General features: G+C 47.2%; 1 protein-coding gene across 1 annotated transcript in view; it reads left to right on the top strand.

Moving 5' to 3' along the window:
* Positions 1-200: 200 nt before the first annotated feature.
* LOC107120931 (neuronal acetylcholine receptor subunit alpha-7-like) overlaps positions 201-19,073 on the top strand; it is a 158,882-nt gene continuing 140,009 nt past the window's right edge. The window contains exons 1-2 of the mRNA XM_015423721.1: positions 201-455; positions 16,676-16,775. Coding sequence (XP_015279207.1) covers positions 201-455; positions 16,676-16,775 — 355 coding nt within the window. The remainder of the gene's footprint in view (positions 456-16,675; positions 16,776-19,073) is intronic.

Below are 19,073 nucleotides of genomic sequence, written 5' to 3'. Positions count from 1 at the left end.
GGGCTCGGAGATCTCCCAGAAATACAACTGATCTCCAGAGGACAGAGATCAGTTCCCCTGGTGAAAATGGTTGTTTCGGACTCTATGGCACCTGACCCACTGAGGTCACTCCCTCCCCTCCCCAATCCCTCCCCTTCCCAGATTCTACCCTCAAATCTCTAGGAGTTTCCCAACAGGGAGTTTGTCCCGCTCCGAGGGTCATGGACCGTGAGGGCCGGACCCCAGAAACACCAGCGACACCATACAGAGGACGACCCAGCGATCCAGCACGAGAGACGGGGGTGGCAACCCCGTTTGATGCCCACCGCACCGGCCGCGCCAGGGGACGAGACTGTGGCCCGCGGAGCAGCCACTGGGAAGAAGAGGAGCAAGACGGCGGGGCCGAGAGCGAGCGCCAAGTGGCAGGAGCAGCAGCGTACCAACCTCCACCCCAGAGACACTCTACCGGTGTCTCAGTAAATAAAGAGGGGCGTGTCCCAAGCTGGGGGGGCAGAGGGGCGGTCCCGGGAGCAAGGCGGGGAGATAAAAGGGCAGCGTGGAGAAGTGGCCGGGGAGGAGGAGCACGCTGTGACATTGGAGGAAATGGAGAGAGAGAACGAACAGCAAGCGAGAGAGAGAGCGGGAAACGTTCGCAGCGTGTTGGCAGAGGGACGCTCCGGGTTATCCTAACCCCGTCCCCTGCCTGTCTGAGGCCCCTCACTCCCTCTCCCTTTTTGGACCCGCCCGCCTTCTGGACCACCCGTCCTGCTGGTGCCCGACCCAGTCCTCGGCAACACGGCCACAGGAGACACTACCCCGAGGACTAAGGGAGGACGCGACAGAGTTAAAACCCTACCCAGTATAAAACCACTTGTACCCCCCCCCCCCCGATGCAGCCTATCAGCTATGTACAAAAAAAGATGAGGGGGCATATTTTTGTGGCCCAGTTGAAAGTGAAAACATGGGGAGGGGGAATGGTTGTGGGGCTGATGGCATGACAATTTCTGGGGGGAACCTGAAAGTGATGTCAGTCCTCTCTGGGAATCACTGGATGCTCTATGGTGATTCCCAGAGAGGACTGATGTCACTTTTGGATTTTCCAGGAAGTGACATCATACTGTTGCCAGTGACTGCTGTCCCGTGTCTCCTCCTCCCAGTCTCCTGCTGGTTGCCAGACTTTGCCAGGCAACCCCCTGGGGGCAGCTTTCAAGTACCAGACAGAACAAAATAAATGGCTGTTAGGGTGACTCATCATATGTTGTGCAGGATGGACTGGGGTCAGAGGGGGAAGGACAGAGGTGGACAACTGAGGCACTGCGGGGAGTTCCCATGTTTGCAATAACTGCAGAGATTTGTGTAGTTTGCTTCAACAGATGAACAAGTCTTTCCAGCAGTCGTTTCTTGGAAGGGGTGTTTTACCCCTTTGATCTATTCGCTCCATGTGGCCGCCTGCTGGTGTCTCTTCCTCTTTGTCACTGCCGCTGCTGGCTGTGCCGCTTGGATACTTCCCCTTGCTTGCATATCTCTCCAGGGCCTCTGTCTGCCCAGAGTCTTTACATGACACCCCTTTGCCGTAGCCATCTGGTTTCCTTTTGTAAATGTACACCCCGGCAATCCTTTCCTCCCATTTTCAAGGGACAAATTCTGATGACAAGTCCCATTCTCTTTGGTAAAGGACACTTTCTTTGTCACTGACGTTTGTGTTTGCTCGCCCCAGCAGGCTTTTCCACATCGTGTTCTGTCAGCTCTTACAAAACAGGGACTAGATATGATACCAGGATGACACTTCGTGTGACATGTTTCATAACCATCTTTTCCAGACTCAAGTGTTTTACCTTCCAGTAGCAGAAGTCTCATTTTTTTGTGCATTTGTGTCAGTATGAAGTGTTCCCAAAGACCCCTGCTTAATACTTACATGGAAATGTCAAAGAATCCTAACAGGCAAATGACACGGTAGGTACAGATAATGATTATAGGTAGACAGAGTGTTTTCTCAGAGGTGTAGCACTCCCAAAAAATTTTTTTCTCATCTTCTATTAAAAAAAGAGATTTCTTACAGCAAGAAAATCAGAAAAATATATGACATTTTAAAACATGGAGAGCAAAAAGAAAAAGAAAGATGCGAAGGGTATTAAAAATTCTACCCCAACTCATGCCAGACATACATCCGGGCAGAGGTCTAAGCTAATTTACAAGTACTGTCATAAGAACATAAGAGCCATCTAGTCCAGCATCCTGTCTCACACAGTAGCCAACCATTTCCTTTAGATGGCCAACAACAGGTCATAGAGACCGAGGCCTTCCCTGAAGTTGCCACCTGGATCTGGGATTCAGAGGGTTAGTGCCTCTGACTGAGGAGGTTCCCCTCTGTCACCTTGGCTAGTAGCCATTGATAGACTTATTCACCATGAATGTGTATAATCCCCTTTTAACGCTGTTTATTCCTCTGGCCATCCTCTGGCAGCATATTTTAATCACTCTCTGTGTAAAATAGTATTTCCTTTTGTCTGTCTTGAACCTACTGCCCATCAGCTTCATTGGATGCCCTCAAGTCCTAGTATTTTGGGAGAAAAATTTCTCTTTGTTAACTCTCTCCACCCCATGCATAATTTTATAAACCTCTATCATGTCCCCCCCTTAGTCGTCTGTTTTTTAAATGGAAAAGTCCCAGACTCTTCAGCCTATCCTCATAGGGAAGTCGCTCCAACCCCCTAATCATCTTGGTTGCCCTCCTTTGTACTTCTTCCAGCTCTTCAGTGTCCTCTTTGAGATAAGATGGCCGGAACTCTACACAGTATTCCAAATGAAGTTGCACCATAGATCTATACAGGGGCATTAGAATGCTGGCCGTTTTACTCTCAATCCCTTTCCTAAGAATCCTTAACATAGCCTTTTTCACTGCTGAAGCACACTGGGTTGACAGTTTCATTGAGCTATCCACTACAACCCCTAGATCTTTTCCCCTCTCAATCTCAGCAAGTTCAGACCCCATTAGCCTATACTTGAGGCTGGGATCTTTTTCTCCTAATGTGCATCACCTTACACTTACCAACACTGAACTACATTTGCCACATGGTCGCCACAGTTTATGGAGATCCTCCTGGAGCTCTTCACAGTCAGTCTTGATTTTCACCATCCTGAATAAATCTGTGTCATCTGCAAACTTGTACACTATACTACTCACCCTTAGTTCCAGTTCTTTTGCGGTCCCGGTCACACGGGAGGATTTGTCCCGCAAGAGGGACGGATCGGGGGCGCATCGAGCGGACGCGATCACACTGCAACATCTGGGAAGCGTCACGCACCCGTCCCCGATCCGGCCCTTCAGCCCGAAAATGCACATTTAAAAGGTGCTACCTTTTGAGCACTACCTTCTGGATGATGCGCGGCAACTCCAGGCGTTTGGTCGGGGAAGCACTGGTAGCCCGTCGCAGCCAGAGCCATTCCCCATCCCATGCATGTGCACAACCACGCTACTGCCGGTTTGCCGCACAACGTGTGATTGGCTGCCAGAGTGCGGAGCCGCGGGGGCACATCGGACCGCGCTCCCGCAGTTCTTTTTGCTCCGGCTCTAATTTGCCTCCCTTCGGCAGCGGATCATCCCGCTCGTGTGACCAGGACCCACGAATCAGTTAAATAGTACCAGCCCCAATACCGATCCTTGTTGGGACCCCACAATGGTCACTTCCCTCCATTGTGAGAACTGTCCATTGATTCCTACTCTTTGCTTCCTGTCGTGTAACAGTTTTTAATCCACAAAAGAATCCATCCTCTTATCCCATGACTGCTAAGTTTACTCAGGAGTAACTGGTGAGACACCTTGTCCAAAGCCTTTTGAAAGTCCAAGTATACAATGTCTACCAGATCACCGTTACTCTACATGCCTGTTCGCTTTTAAGTAACCTTTAGGCCCCAGTATTTGTACCCATATTGTTTCTGTTGGGGAGTTAATTCCCCTGATGTTTTCTAATTTATTTGATTCTATGCCCTCTTTGATGTACAACACAACCAATGTTCCCTCTAAGATGTGGAGTCTTGTGAGCAAACATTCTACTTTGTGAGCTACTGGCATTAAAGTGGTGAGCGAGCGATTTGGCTGCTGCAGAAATTAGTTTGCTCTGGAGCCATCCTTCCTGAGCCAAGGCAAAAATGTGTGAGCCAGAGGCTAAAAAACAGTGAGCTAGCTCACACTAACTCAGCTTAGCGGGAACCCTGAACACAACACACCCAACCTGTCCCTCCCTGTCCTGCCTATAGAGCTTACGCCCAGGAATGACTGCATCCTGTACATTTTCCGCATTCCACCATGTTTCTGAGATACCTACTACATCTAAATTGTCATTGAACACCAATCACTCCAGCTCCTCCATCTTGGTTCGGAGACTTCTATCATTGGCATATAGATGACTGTAATGTGTTTCCTTCTCCAGTAACCTTCGCCTCCCTCGGCCCTTTAGTCGCCACGCATGGCACTCAGTAGCCATCCTACCCCCTCACTCCCAAGTTCTATTATGCTCCTATCGATATTACCCTGTTTACACCATCACCCCTCTGGACTGAATTGTCCCGAACTGGAGTCTCCCCAGGCTTCCTTTGCCCCCGGGGATTAGTTTGAGTGCTGCTCTGACACCTTTTGATATGAATTGCCAGCAGCCTGGTTCCCTTTTGGTTCAAGTGAAGCCCGTCTCTTTTGTACAGGTTTGGCTTGTCCCAGAAAGTTCCCCTTTTTAAGGTTCCCTTGCTCGAAAGCCAGTCGAATCCGACTCTAGGGTTGTGGTGCTCATCTCCGTTTCAAAGCCGAAGAGCCAGCGCTGTCCGAAGACGTTTCCGTGGTCATGTGGCCAGCATGACTAAACACCAAGGCGCACGGAACGCTGTTACGTTCCCACCGAAGTGGTACCTATTTATCTACTTGCAATTTCTTGCTTTTGAACTGCTAGGTTGGCAGGAGCTGGAACTAGAGACGGGAGCTCACTCCGTCATGCGGCACACTCGGGTCTCGAACTGCTGAACTACCGACCTCCCACAGCCTGCAGTTCAGTGTCTTAACCACTTGACCTGCTTTATCTACAGCAGCGGCTGGATTAAATGAGTAAGGGGCTCTTGGTCTGTGTATACAGAGTTCAGACTTCACCCAAGGATCCCGCCCAAAGAGACAACGTGACAAGATTGCTGTAGTAAAATCAGTTGTTCTCTTTACTGAATAATATTTAATTCACAAGCACACAAAAACAGAATCACTCACTCATACATGCAAGTTCCTTTAGATACAGCAGAAATGGAAAACAATCACTTTTAAACTAGATGAATGGGAATGGAAAAGGGAAAATGGCATATACTTATCTGATCCAGAGCTCGACCTTCACACGGAAGAATACGGGAATACAGAAGTTCTAACTAAAGGAAATCCTACTTCACACAGTTGGTACCAGCCAACACATGTGGGCTCCTTGGCTGCAGTCCAAGAAAGCATGTGAGAATTACTTAGAGTAGAGCTTAAGTTGCAGAGTTGAGGTAGAAGATGGCTAGCAGGGTTCAAACTGTTGAAACTCGCACTTTATAACCTTTGTTAGGGGGTTGGCATCTGTGCCATCCTCCCACCTGTGGTCCGTCCCATTACCTGACCTTATTGGTTACTAGGAGATGACGTGTCTACCTAGAGGGAGGGGGCAATATTGAAATCTAATCCTCTAAACTCAAGGAATGCATCTGTTCAAGGTGTGAGGTTGGGGTGTCAAGGCAAACTTTGACTGTAAATAACTCTAGCTTGGTCCCAAGCTGTAAATAGGAAACAGTCTCTTCAGATGCAAACCAGATCCTTTCAGGATTACGTGTTAGCTTGTAATTCCTCAATGGTGGACGAGTTGTTGTTTTTATCACTCCTTGGCTGACCACAATGGAGATGCCTTCTTCTTCCCAGGATGGGTGTGTGTGTGTGTGTGTCACTTCATTAGCATACCAGTGCAGACAAACTAGCAGCTTCCAGGTGCAACAGTCACATCAAACAATAGCACACAGTTTGAGAGTCCATGTGTGTGTGTGTGTCAGCAAACACAAATAAAAGCAATTTATATGCAACTTCCCCAACACACCGCAGCTCCAGAAAGTTCCCCAGTGCCTAACAAATCTAAAGCCTTCCTCCTGGCACCATTTTCTCATCCACATATTGAGACCCCTGATCTGTGCCTGTCTAGCTGGCCCTGTGTGTGGAATCAGCAGCACTTCTGAGAATACCCATCCAAGTACTCACCAGGGTTGACCCCCCTTAACTTCCAAGATCTGATGAGATTGGGTTAGCCCGGTCTATCCAGGTCAGGGCAGGGAGTAAGGTACAAGATAGTAATTAGAATGAAGCACCTGTGAGTGATCACAGCATCAGTTGGATGGATTACTGGCCATTCACCTATATGAATGGTCTGCCAGGGAAGGAAATTACGAGGGTTGGGAAGGGCTTTGTGCACACGGAAAAGAAACAAATCAACCTGGTGCTGCAGATGTAACAAAGTGCTACGTCTGTGACCTGTATGAGTTATTCAATTGAAATAAACATGCATGACTCTACTCTGAATGATATTCTGATTCCATGCAAAATGCTAAGCAAAGCATTAAAACTTTTGCCTTCTAACCAATTATAACCTGATTAAAGTGGAGATTCTTAGAAAGTTGAATTCTGCGGCCCATACACAATATTCTGCAGTTTTGCTATGAAGAACTGAAGCATGTGCAGAGGCTGGGACACAATTGGATATTGACATGAACTGTGTCCATAAGTTGGCCCTTTAAAAATATCCCATTGATCAGAGGGGAGGGGGGAATTAATTCAACTTTCCCTGCTCCAACAATCTCATTCTTTATTTATCGTCCTCTGAACCTTGGCAAAGGAGCATGCTTGAATATTTGGGAAAAACACACGTATCATTTTTGTAGCCTTTATTTCCACTGACTCTGTTTTGACACCATCACCTAGGGTTGATTAAAAGTGGCAGATGCATGTTTGACTTATGGTCTTAACCTCCTGGGTGAACGGTATTTGTGAAAAGGCTTTTGCAAGGAATGAATTATACCTTTCCGGGGGCGTGTGTGCATGCCCACCGCAATGCATAAAGAAAGCAATCATTTTGTAAAAAAAAAAGAAAAAGAAAAATAATGGCTCTTCAAATACATTTAATTGCAGAGTCGTCTTTATAGAAAATGAGAATCACGGTCTTAATTATGATGACTGGTGTGTTAGGCTGAAGGGTCTTCATGTTGTCAAGTGTGAAGTCTTTTTCTCCAGCGCTTCTCTTATAATGTATTATAATGACTGTAGCCAGCTATTAAAAATTAAATAGGATGGTGGGCATCTGATCGGTTGGGTTTTAGAAGGTCATAAGGTTGAGTAACTCTATTAGTAATATTTGACTGCAATAAACAATCAGTGCCGTTAGTCATCTGATGCAGATTACTGCCTGGCTTGTAGCGTAGGTTGGTTTCAATCAAGCGTTGCTTCTAATACGGTGTTATAAAATTGAATTAATGATGAAAGTTTCACCTTCAAAGACAGGAGGGATAGCGTAGCTTACAGGAAAGGTCGGCAGCTTGTGATTGTTGGGCTGAATCCAGCCCTTGGAAGAGCCTAGCCAAGGTCCCAACTAGGAAACTGGAGGCAATTGGTGGTGGCGGCGGCCATGGGGCTTGCTGACAAGCCACTACAGAAGTGAGACCATTTCAGCGAGGAAAGCCTCCATGTTTACCTCTCACTTTTATTTGGTTATGTGGCCCCACAATACTGTGGTATTTTTAAGAAATCAACCAAATACAATGCATTTTTTTTTGGAATTGCTGAATTTCACATAGTCAAATCTCAGCTCAAGCAACTTTATTTTGTTGATTAAATGCTTTTATAGCTGATATTGTGTAGAGAATAAAAGAAGGCAACGGTGTTAAAAGTCAGAGAGCCTGCACTGGAGTTGACATAACTGAGCAGCTTCCAAAGACTGAGAGACTTGGGAGGGTTCCACCATGACCCCTGACTTCTATGCTATATCCACCTGCTCTCATGAATTGTATGGTGTGGCAGAACTGAGGCTCCTCCAAGCCCACCTGGCCAAAGAGATATCAGCTAGAAGGAGCAGCAATTACCCATCTTTCTGTGGCAGTAGTTGCCGCCACTCACGTCAGCCATTATGGGTTTCTCACTGGGTGAGCAAGCAGCAAGCATGGCTTCAGACAGCGGTAGCTATCGTCTTTCTGCCTCTATTTCAGTGATGGTGAACCTTTTAGAGACCGAGTGCCCAAACTGCAACCCAAAACCCACTTATTTATTGCAAAGTGCCAACACGGCAATTTAACCTGAATACCGAGGTTTTCGTTTAGAAAAAACAACTCATACATTAACATAAGATGATCCAAAAAAGTAAGGAAAGCAATCCCAATTGCTTTCATATTTACTTAAAATTATTTGGCAGAGAATTCGACACTTTAATGACGGTCTGGGCCTGGCTGGGGCGATGGCATGTGTGCCCACTGAGAGGCCTCTGAGTGCCGCCTCTGGCACGCGTGCCATAGGTTCGCCACCACTGCTCTGTTTGGATGAGGAGGGAAACAGTGATGTGGTGGAGGATGAGATGATGCACTTAGTGGGAGGTGGACCCTCCAGAGGGCACCTTATAAAGGTCCCCCTAAGAGCAAGGAGTGACCCTGAAAGCTTTCTCTCTTCAGGGCGACCTATCCACATTGATTTGACTGCCAAGGAGCCTCTGTGTGTGTGCGTGTGCGCACACGTGTGTGAATAAATTCCTGTGCCCCACAGAAGACTCTGAGACACATTCTAGGGTGCCCAGTCAGTGCAGGTGGAGTTAGGGTTGCCAGCCTCCAGGTGGGGCTTGGGAAATCCAGATTATGGAGATCAGTTCCCCTGGAGAAGGTGGCTGCTTTGGAGGGTGGACTCCAGGGCTATTTTTGGGCAGGAACGCACAGGAACGGAGTTCCGGCTGGCTCCCGAGTTGGCCACGCCCAGCAGAAACTCATTAGCATAATAGGCCACACCCAACAGCAGGAACTCATTAGGATTGGCTACATTAGGGGTGTGTGGCCTAACATGCAAAGGAGTTCCTGCTACAAAAAAAGGCCCTGGGTTTTGACAACAAACAAGGTAAACAGAATAAGAAGCAAAAGGTGGGTGTGGCTGGATGACCACACTTCTGGTAACACGGGGGTGTGGCCTCATAGGCTAATAAGCTGTGCTGTCAGGGGTGTGGCCTAATATGCTAATATGTTTCTGCTGTTGGGTGTGGCCTATTATGCTAATGAGTTCCTGCTGGGATTTTTCTACAAAAAATTGTACCTTGCTGAGGTCGCTCTCCTCCGCAGATCCCACCCTCCCTAAGGCTCCACCCCCAAATCTCCAGGATTTTCATTGATCTGGCAGCCCTGGGTGGGGTGTTGGTCTGCTTCACTGGAAATCATAATTGCCCCATATGATTTGGGAATGCTTCCTGGAACACACGTGGCCCTGCCTGGGGTTACTCACAGCAGGGGAAGCTCAGTGGAGGTGGGCAAAGTGGTCCTTTGAGCAAGACTTCTCTGTCCTTTCTGATCTTCTCGCTAAGGAACCCATGAGAATCCTCTAATGAATCCCTGTGGTCTCCAGAACATAGTGTGATAGCCACTGGCAAAAAGGACAAAGGAGGCAGAAAATCTCAAGGGAAAATGTGGTACGTGTATATCAGGTAGGGATGCCAGCCTCCAGGTGGGACTTGGGGTTCCCTCGTAATTACAGCTCATCTCCAGACTATAGAGATTAGTTCCTGGGAGAAAATGGCTGCTTTGGAGGATGGACTCTATGGCACTGTACCCCACGGAGGTCTCTGTCCTCCCCAGACTCCTTCAGATCTCTAGACGTTTCCCAACATGGACCTGGCAACCCTACCCCCCCATCCCCTGCCAATGGCCATGGGGGACCTGCCAACCCTAATACCAGGGGTCCCCAACCTTGAGAGCCAGTTTGGTGTAGTGGTTCAGAGCATGGACTCTAATCTGGGAGAACCGGGCTTGATTCCCCACTCCTTCACATGCAGCTGGTAGTGTGACCTTGGGTCGGTCATAAGTTCTTTCAGAGCTGTTCTTTCAAAAGCAATTTTCAAGAGAGCTCTCTCAGCTCCACCTATCTCACAGGGTGTCTGTTGTGGGGAGGGAAAGGGAAAGGAGATTGTGAGCCGCTCTGAGACTCCTTCGAGTAGTGAAGGGCGGGGTATAAATCCAATCTCTTCTTCTTTTTCAGCGTGTGGGCCAGTTTAGAATTTTGACATAGGGTGGGGGGGCACAACCCAAAAATGGCTGGAGCAAGAGGCAGAGCCAGTCACAAAATGGCTGCTGCAGGAGGTGGAGCAAAGTAAACATGCAGAGGAAGTGCTGGGGGAAAAAAAGGTAATTTTTAAAATACACTGGGGAGCCAGTCACAGAGAATGAAACAAACACTGTGGTGGCAACTTCTGCTGAAACAACATTATTTAAATCTGCAGACCCAATAAAATCTTGGCTATTTGCCCTCCCCAGCCCCACCTACATTCTAAATATACTTGGTGGCAGGGCTTTTTTTGTAGAAAAAGTCCAGCAGGAACTCATTGCATAATAGGCCACACCCAACAGCAGAAACTCATTAGCATATTAGGCCACACCCTCTGACACCACAGTTCATTCACCTGTTAGGCCACACCCACGTGTCTTCCCTTGGCTTGCCTAAGAAGACATGGGGAGGCATTTAAATGCCTCCCCGGTCCTTCCAGGGTACCCCCTGGCCCGCCCACCTCAGAGTCACCGGGGGTGTGTGTCGCTCTTCAGGCCTTCCCTCTGTAGCCAGGCATGCAGAGGTTTTGGCTGTAGTGGGCGTGGCCAACTCTGAAGCCAGCCGGAACTCCGTTCCTGTGCGTTCCTGCCGAAAAATAGCCCTGCTTGGTGGCCACCAAGAAGGGTGTTGGTGGGCAATTGACCCCCTTCTCCCTCGTCCTTGCACACCGTGAGCCACTTGCCTATCCCTGTAGATCCCATGATCTTTCTGGGGCTGAAAAGAGACTCCGGTGGGGAGGATTACAGGAAAACAGCAGCATTCCCTTACAAATTCGTAGGTACAATCCATTACCTGGGTGGTGCTAAATTATCCAGAAGTAAGGTAAGTTCCTAAAATTAAATTATGCCCCTGTCGCGAAGTGTTTCTGCCTATGAATTCACAGTCCAGTCTTTATCCAGGAGAGTAATAAGGAACAAAGGCAGAAGCGAGAAGGAACTGTTAATATAAATTTAACCTAATTTGACCTACACAATAAAGGCAAAGGATTTCTTAACAGACCAAATCTTCTAATATATGTTTGAACTAAACCAGTTCATAGACCAATAAAACAGGAGATAAGACTCTGGTGGGTATAAAAGTTCTATTGAAGATGTCATGAGAGACTTAGAAAGCCTTTTAGAAGCATTCAGGGCTGATGAATTAGGAACCGAGGTCATAAAGGAGATAGAAATTTTCTGCATATTTACTTCTGGGCAGCAAAGGAAGAGGGCACAGAAAGGCAAGAAAATTAAACACGTAAAATATTGGAATGTCATGGTGCAGTTATTTTCATCTCAACAGTTCCTATTCAGTATTCTGGCTAGGGATGGCGACCTCCGGGTGGGACCTGGGGATCCCCCAGAATTACAGTTTATCTCCAGATTACAGAAACCAGTTCTCCCCTGGAGAAAAGGGCTCTTTTGGAGGGTGGACTCTATGCAGGGCTATTTTGGGGCAGGAACGCACAGGAACGGAGTTCCAGCTGGCTTCAGAGTTGGCCACGCCCACTACAGCCAAAATCTCTGCGTGCCTGGCTACAGAGGGAAGGCCTGGAGAGTGACACCCCCCCTGGTGACTCCGAGGCGGGTGGACCAGGGGCCCCCTGGAAGGATTGGGGAGGTATTTAAATGCATCCCCGTGTCTTCCCCGGCCTGTCCTGGGCTCCTGGGCAAGCCAAGCGTAGGCATGGGGTGTGGCCTAATAGGCTAATGAGTTTCTACTCTTGGGTGTGGCCTATTATGCTAATGATTTCCTGCTGGGCTTTTTCTACAAAAAAAAAGCCCTGACTCTATGGCACTGTACCTCACTGAGGTTCTTGTCCTCCCCAGGCTCTATCCCCAAATTTCTAGGAGGTTCCCAACCTGGATTTGGCAGCCCTACGCCCCCTGCAGAGTGGCTGGGGAGGGAGGAACTGAGAACCCCAGTTCTGGCACATAGCAGTACTGTTCGTCCGCGTCTCCCCCCCCCCATGTCTGCATTCAAGTTCAACACTGTGGAACAGTTTTCTTGAAGGAATTCATATGGCCCTTTCCCTAGGCAATTTTAGAAGAACATGTAAGATGGGGGTTTTTTTGTACAGCTTTGTACATCAACAATTTAAAAAAATCCTGTCAGTTTATAAATCCTCTGGCTTTTTAAAAGTTTTAGTTAGATTGCTTGTGTATTATGTATGTATGTATTTGTTATGTGCGCTTAATAGGGATTGATTTTATTTACATGAGAAGCGGTAACAATAATGGAAAAGTCCAACAGCCAGTTGGCTCCTTAGACTGCCCTTCAATAAAGTATGTTATTTCTACTGTAGTTTTGTCTTCAGGAATCTTGAATTTTGTGCGAAAGTCACTTCACAAATATAAAGGTAAAGGTTTCCCTTGCTCGAAAACCAGTTGAATCCAACTCCAGGGGGCGGTGCTCATCTCCGTTTCCGAGCCGAAGAGCCAGTGCTGTCCGTAGATGATTCTGTGGTCATGTGGCCGGCATGACTAAATGCTGAGGTGCATGGAATGCTGTTACCTTCCCACCAAAGCGGTACCTATTTACCTACTTGCAATTTCTTGCTTTGGAACTGCTAGGTTCCTTTTCAGTGGTGGCTCCATACTGGTGGAATGAGCTTCCGGAAGAGATCAGGGCCCTGCGGGATCTTCTGCAGTTCCGCAGGGCCTGCAAGGTGGAGCTCTTCCACCAGGCTTTCAATTAGGAGCCGCCCTCACCACTACCACCAACATCTGTGGTTATGGGCCGGCCCCAGCTTTGAGATTGAGCCATACCATCGTGTGACACCAGAAGATCACAGAATCGGAAATCGTCTGCTTGCTACATCATATAGCATGCCATCTCAATTCATGATGGAATGATTATTATTACTAGCACTTTATGATTACCTGATTGTTTTAAAATGTTTTAAATGTTTTTAGGTGGATTTTATGGTACCTTGTACCGACTAATGTAAGCTGCCCTGAGCCTGTTCGCGGGGAGGGCGGAATACAAATTGAATAGATGGATAGAAGAAGAGAAGAAGAGAAGAGATTGGATTTATACCCCGCCCTTCACTACCCAAAGGAGTCTCAGAGCGGCTTACAAACTCCTTTCCCTTCCCCTCCCCACAACAGACACCCTGTGAGGTGGGTGGGGCTGAGAGAGCTCTTGACAGAAACTGCTCTTTTTCAAGGACAGCTGTGCCAGACCTTTCTTGTGACTGACCCAAGGTCACATCAGCAGGTGCAAGTGGAGGAGTGGGGAATCAAACCCGGTTCTCCCAGACTAGAGTCCGCACACTTAACCACTACACCAAACTGGATGGATGGATGGATGGATGGATGGATGGATGGATGGATGGATGGATGGATAGATAGATAGATAGATAGATAGATAGATAGGCAGGAGCTGGGGCCAGAGATGGCAGCTCACTCCATTACGTGGCGACCTGGGGATCCCCCAGCCAAACTACAGACCTTCCGGTCTGCAACTCAGCGTCTTAACCTCTGAGCCACCATGGCCCTGTTCACAAATATAAACCCTTCAAAAATATTAACAAAAAACGTGGGGACCCATAAGACTCAGGGGGGAGGGAAATCCCCTGAGCTCTCCTGCTGACCCCTCTCCACTTTTTTTTAAATATCTTTCTCTACCCTCTTGCTCCTTTTGCTTCCTTCTCCCTTCCAAATTGCTGCTTTCGGTGCCTTTCCAGACCAAAAACCTGCCAGGATTGCTAGGCAACCCCACAGTGCCAGCCATGATTTTTCAAGATTTCGCAAGGTCTTGTGTGGCATTTTCCACTTGAAGGGGAGGGTTGCCAGCCTCCGTGTGGGGCCTGGAGATCTCCCAGAATTTCAGCTGATCTCCAGGCTACAGACATCAGGCTGCTTTGGAGGGTGGACTCCATGCAAGCATACCCCATAGTCTCCACCCCCAAGTCCCCAGGAGTTTCCCCACCTGGCGTTGCCAACCCTATTTTTTTGGGGGGGGGATTTTAAATCCCCAAATTTATATATATATTTTTCCTGCAAACCTCAGTACAGAGTCATCTCCTTTGCCTGTATCTGTCTCCATCGTGTGGATTTCTTGATTTGCACGCTGAGGACCAGGTTCAGAATTAGGTACGTATACAGATTGTAATATACTCAGGCCCGACCGTGTGCAAGGCCAGGGCTCCACACGGTCATCAGAAGCCGTCAAGCTTCACTTCCAAGGACAATGGACTCTGCAGATCCTAGACCGCACCAATAGGGGGGCTAGGCTCCGGGCCGAGAGCCTATGGAACTCTCGGCCACTATATATAGCCAATACACGGAGTGGGGTGTGTTTGGGATGTGGGTTTCTGTGCACATATAAGCTGGCCTGCGAGCGGAAGGCGGCTCAGGGCGTCTGCGTGTCCCATGGCTTTCCCCGGCCGATGGACGATCACATAGCTGTAGCCTGCCATGAAAATGGACCATCGCAGTACCCGAGGCGAAACCATCTGGGGCGTTTGATGGTCGGGGGCCAGGAGACCAAAGAGGGGCTTATGGTCCATCACCACAGTAAAGGGCCGGTCGTAGAGAAAGTGGTGGAAATTTTGTTTGTTTATTAAGATGTTTAATAACCACCTTTCTACTTTACAAAACTCCAGGTGCCTTGCAATATAAACAGAGCAAAAACCATAAAGATACCTAAAAACCCCGCCAATTACAATTACAATTTACAGTCGATAAGTAGAGGAAACTAAATTAATCAAATGCCATCCTGAGTAAAACTATCTTCAGCTGCCTCCTAAAGAGTGAAAGTGAGGGGGCCAGGCACACCCACCACCCCCTATAGATGGAGTTACTCTATAACTGTGGGGCTGCCACCAAAAAGACCCTCTCTAGTGTACCCACCAGACACATTTCTTTGGTTCTTGGGATTAACTGATGGTGTAAACCAGGGGTGTCAAACATGCAGCCTGGGGGCTGGATAAGGCCGAAGGGCTTCTATCAGGCCTTCTGTGGAACTGGCTGTCTTCTGCAGCTTCTTCCAGTGCTGCTGCTGCTGCATCATCGTAGGTTTGCAGCTTACAGATACACACCTGAACAGCACACTCAAGATAGCAGCAGCACAGACATTTTGATGCAATAATTCAGAGCAAGAGGGGTCAGTTATCAGGCACTGTTAAATAAACAAAATATTGCAAGAGTGCTAATGTTTTAAGCATGCTTTTATTTTAAGTAAAAAACACCCTTTGTGTCTGAGTCCTTTATAAAGTTTATATCTCCGCTACCTGGCATTACATTTTATGACACACATGGCCCGGCCCGACAAGGTCTCATTTATGTCAGATCCGGCCCTCATAACAAATGAGTTCGACACCCCTGGTGTAAACTCTTGCCAGTCTCCTTTCCTGCCTCTTTGGCGTTCTGAGAACTTAACTTTGACAGAACTCAGAATTCACTGCAAGCTCAGGTTGACCTGAGAATGACCCGCCAATAATGAGCAAAGGTGTGTGACAGAACACCCTTGGATCAGACTATTTGCTTTTTGCAAAGTTGTTGATTTGCAAAAACTTCCCCAAATGTAAAGGGTAAAGGAACCCTAGGGTATAAACACTTTCATACATGTGTGAAATTTGATTGCTGGTTGAAAATTTCATGGACATTAAAAGAGACAGGAACAGAAAAGGGGATGCGGTTTCTTAGGAAGGAGGGCATAGAAAAGAATCACGTTAAGACCTTTGGTGTTTTTTTTTCCTGTTAGGAACTGCTAAATAAAGGCTGCTTTAGGATAAAATAGAGTTTGCAAGTGTTCCTGAATCATATACCATCTCTGCAACTTGCCCTGTAGACTTTCCCCCCCTTACCACTAGATCACAGACGGTGTCGTAGTGCAATTCTTTTGACTGAAAATTGCTCCAGTAGCCACGTCAAAAAGAACAAGAGGGGTGCCGTTGTCTCGCATCGCATTGCCTGGCGTGTAGCTCTAGAGGCACTCTCGTACTAGCGTAGAAAACACTGCTGACGTGCTGGCCCTGTTACAGTTACGGAGAGAGTGGGAATGTGGAAAATCTCTCACTGGCAGCGATGTCCCTTTCTCTCTCTCTCTCTTCCTCCTCCTCCTCCACCTCCTCCAACCTCCATACACACCGGTAGCTTCTGGGCTCACGCTCCTTCCCTCTGTCTGGCACTAGGAAAAGGTGCAGGGCTCTTGTGAGGAGGGGAAAAGCCCACCTCTACAACGTAGTTAAGTCCTTGGCAGTTGGATGTAGTTATTACCAGCAACAAGCTTGAGGACAGTGAGATGTAACTGGGGCAAATGTGCTTTCCTTTCCTAGTGGGAAACTGGCTGGCTGGCTTATTACCATTACTATTAGCCACTGACGCGCTCCATCATTTAGAGCTGACAGGGAGAGTTCATTCTCATTGTCTGGTGTCTGCCTAGACTCCTGATTGTGTCTCGACAATGCTCACAGAGAGGTGCTTAGGATTAGTCTGCTCTGGCTTGTATCTCTGGGCATTCTTGTTCCTGTCATTTTTCAAAGGTAAGTTCTGGATTTCTCTGATTATTGTTGTTTTGCTTTAAACCGAGCTGTTCTGATTTCCCTGGAGCTATGCTTCTAGAAACTTTTTGGGGGGTTGTCATTTGTCCCTAGTGAAGTTATGGGGGGGGGGGAGGGCCTGCTTTCAGTGGGTTGGAAAGGGATCCAGTGAAAGCCAGTCTTTAGAACTGTAAACTGATTTTCTTGCATTTTTTTACCTCAAAGGGATGGGGGAGACGGCAGCGTGGTGAAAATCATAACAGGGGGGGGGATGTGATAGAGTTTTTCTTCTCCTCGCTCTGACAACTCCCTCTGTGAATATAAATATCAGTATTTCAGTAACAGAAATGAGAACGTATGACAGCTATAAATATGCAGTGTTGGATTTCTGAGAGAAAATGACATTGTTACCTTCTCAGATACAACAAGATATGGTGGGCGCTCTTTCAGGGGAACTGATGGATCATTTTATTGGACCCGACATGTGTGGATGAGGGAGATTAACTGTTCTGTTTCAATATTTTCCCTGTAACCTTTTCATTTTTGTAATACAAGGACCCGAAGTCAAGGCTGGACTATAAAAGAGTGTTAACATGAATGAGGCAAGAAGCCTGACTCACTCTGTAGGTTAAGGAACAAATACCTGGCTTTCCTCTGTCGGATTCCTGTTGTGCCAGATGAACCAAATTAGGTTTCGATCCAGATATTTCGGCTTAATTTCAGATGATGGATTAGTCTGGGCATGAATCTGTTGTGTAAAATGTATTGAAAATTAATCAATAACTATAACTTGATGACTCATAGGTATGATAGGATGCAAAACTGTCCAAGCGTTTCACTGTGAGAGGAAAATACAGAAACATTTAAAAACTCAGCACTAAAGGAAGAGTGCTATGACTGCCCTAAAGTAGGCACACTATGCCACCGTAGGACTTCTGTTACAGGTTCCTAAGCCCTGTGGACCACAGTAACAGTGGACCTGAGACCTGATTTGGGCCAGAGAAAACTAGTCTAATTCATACCAGGCATAGAATCATTTGATCAGCTATAAAGGGGGGGAAGCAATTGCCTGCTTCGCAGGTTTGTTGTGTAGATAAATGCCATCAAGTTTGTAATGCGTTTTGCTCATCGAAAGGGCTATAGAGATTGTTAGTAATGATTTAAGAAGTTTTCCCTATGTATTCCCCCCCCCCAGTTTTTTGCTGCTATTCTTGTGGATATGAGAGCATGACATCTCCATTTATGGAGGACTTTACACATAGATATACAATATTTGGGTCGCTTCATCTGTAAAGAGTAATTTGAACCAAGGGGTCTGTTTAGATGTCAACCCCCCAGTCCTGTGTTGTTGTTTTTTGAAAAGTGAGTGAGTCTGAGTTATTTCTAGGTCTGTATACTCCCTTTGTGATCTGGATAGCCCAGGCTAGCCCAATCTTGTCAGATCTCAGAAGCTAAGCAGGATCAACCCTGGCTAGTATTTTGGATGGGAGACCTCCAAGGAATACCAGGGTCATGATGTGGAGGCAGCCAATGGCAAGGCATCTCTGAATGTCTCTTGTCTTGAAAATCCTACGGGGTTGCTGTAAGTCAACTGTGACTTGATGGCAGTTTCCACCACCACCATACTCCCTTTTCCTGCTCCCCTTGCATATAGAACTGGGATTGGAGGCTTCCTGATTTAAGAAGTTTAGCCCCAGTTTGCGGTGATGACTAAATCTGGGTTCTTCTTCAATAAACTGGAGTTTGTTTCTAACCCACAACCTGGGTTTCCAAACCAAGATCAAATCTGTAATATTGAAACACTTACACCAAATTGTGGCGAGTCTGTGAAAGCTGTATAATCTGGGAAGACTTTAAGAAGCCTTGTTTGGATTTCTTCCTAGTTTAGGTCCTCAATGTAAGAGCGAGTGGTGAATTTTGCAAATGGCGGTTAGGTCACCATATATGGAGGATAATTTGGGGACATATTTCGATATCTGGGTTGCCCTTTTCAGACCATGGTGCTGTAAATGTGTGTACAGGGTGGACATGTGATACATGTTCCTTCTAATGCATGCAACTGCTATTTCTTCTGAAAGTGGCCACGTGCTATATTCCAGCTTCAGAAAACAAGTACCATGGAATGCATGTACTGAGGCTAATGAAACGCCTGGCTGCAGGAATGGACTTTAAAAGGATGAAAGGGCTTCCAGTGGTGTCCTCAGACAGATGGGCAGAGAAGTTACTCTGATTTGTAATTCATCTGTGGGAAAACCTATTGAGAGTTCATAGTATATCTAAGAATATTGCAGGCAGCATCTC

Source organism: Gekko japonicus, unplaced genomic scaffold, assembly GCF_001447785.1.
Source record: "Gekko japonicus isolate JY-2015 unplaced genomic scaffold, Gekko_japonicus_V1.1 scaffold48, whole genome shotgun sequence".
In the NCBI taxonomy this organism is placed as follows: domain Eukaryota; kingdom Metazoa; phylum Chordata; class Lepidosauria; order Squamata; family Gekkonidae; genus Gekko; species Gekko japonicus.
Note: the sequence above shows the minus strand (reverse complement) of the source record. Positions and strands in the feature narration are given on the sequence as shown.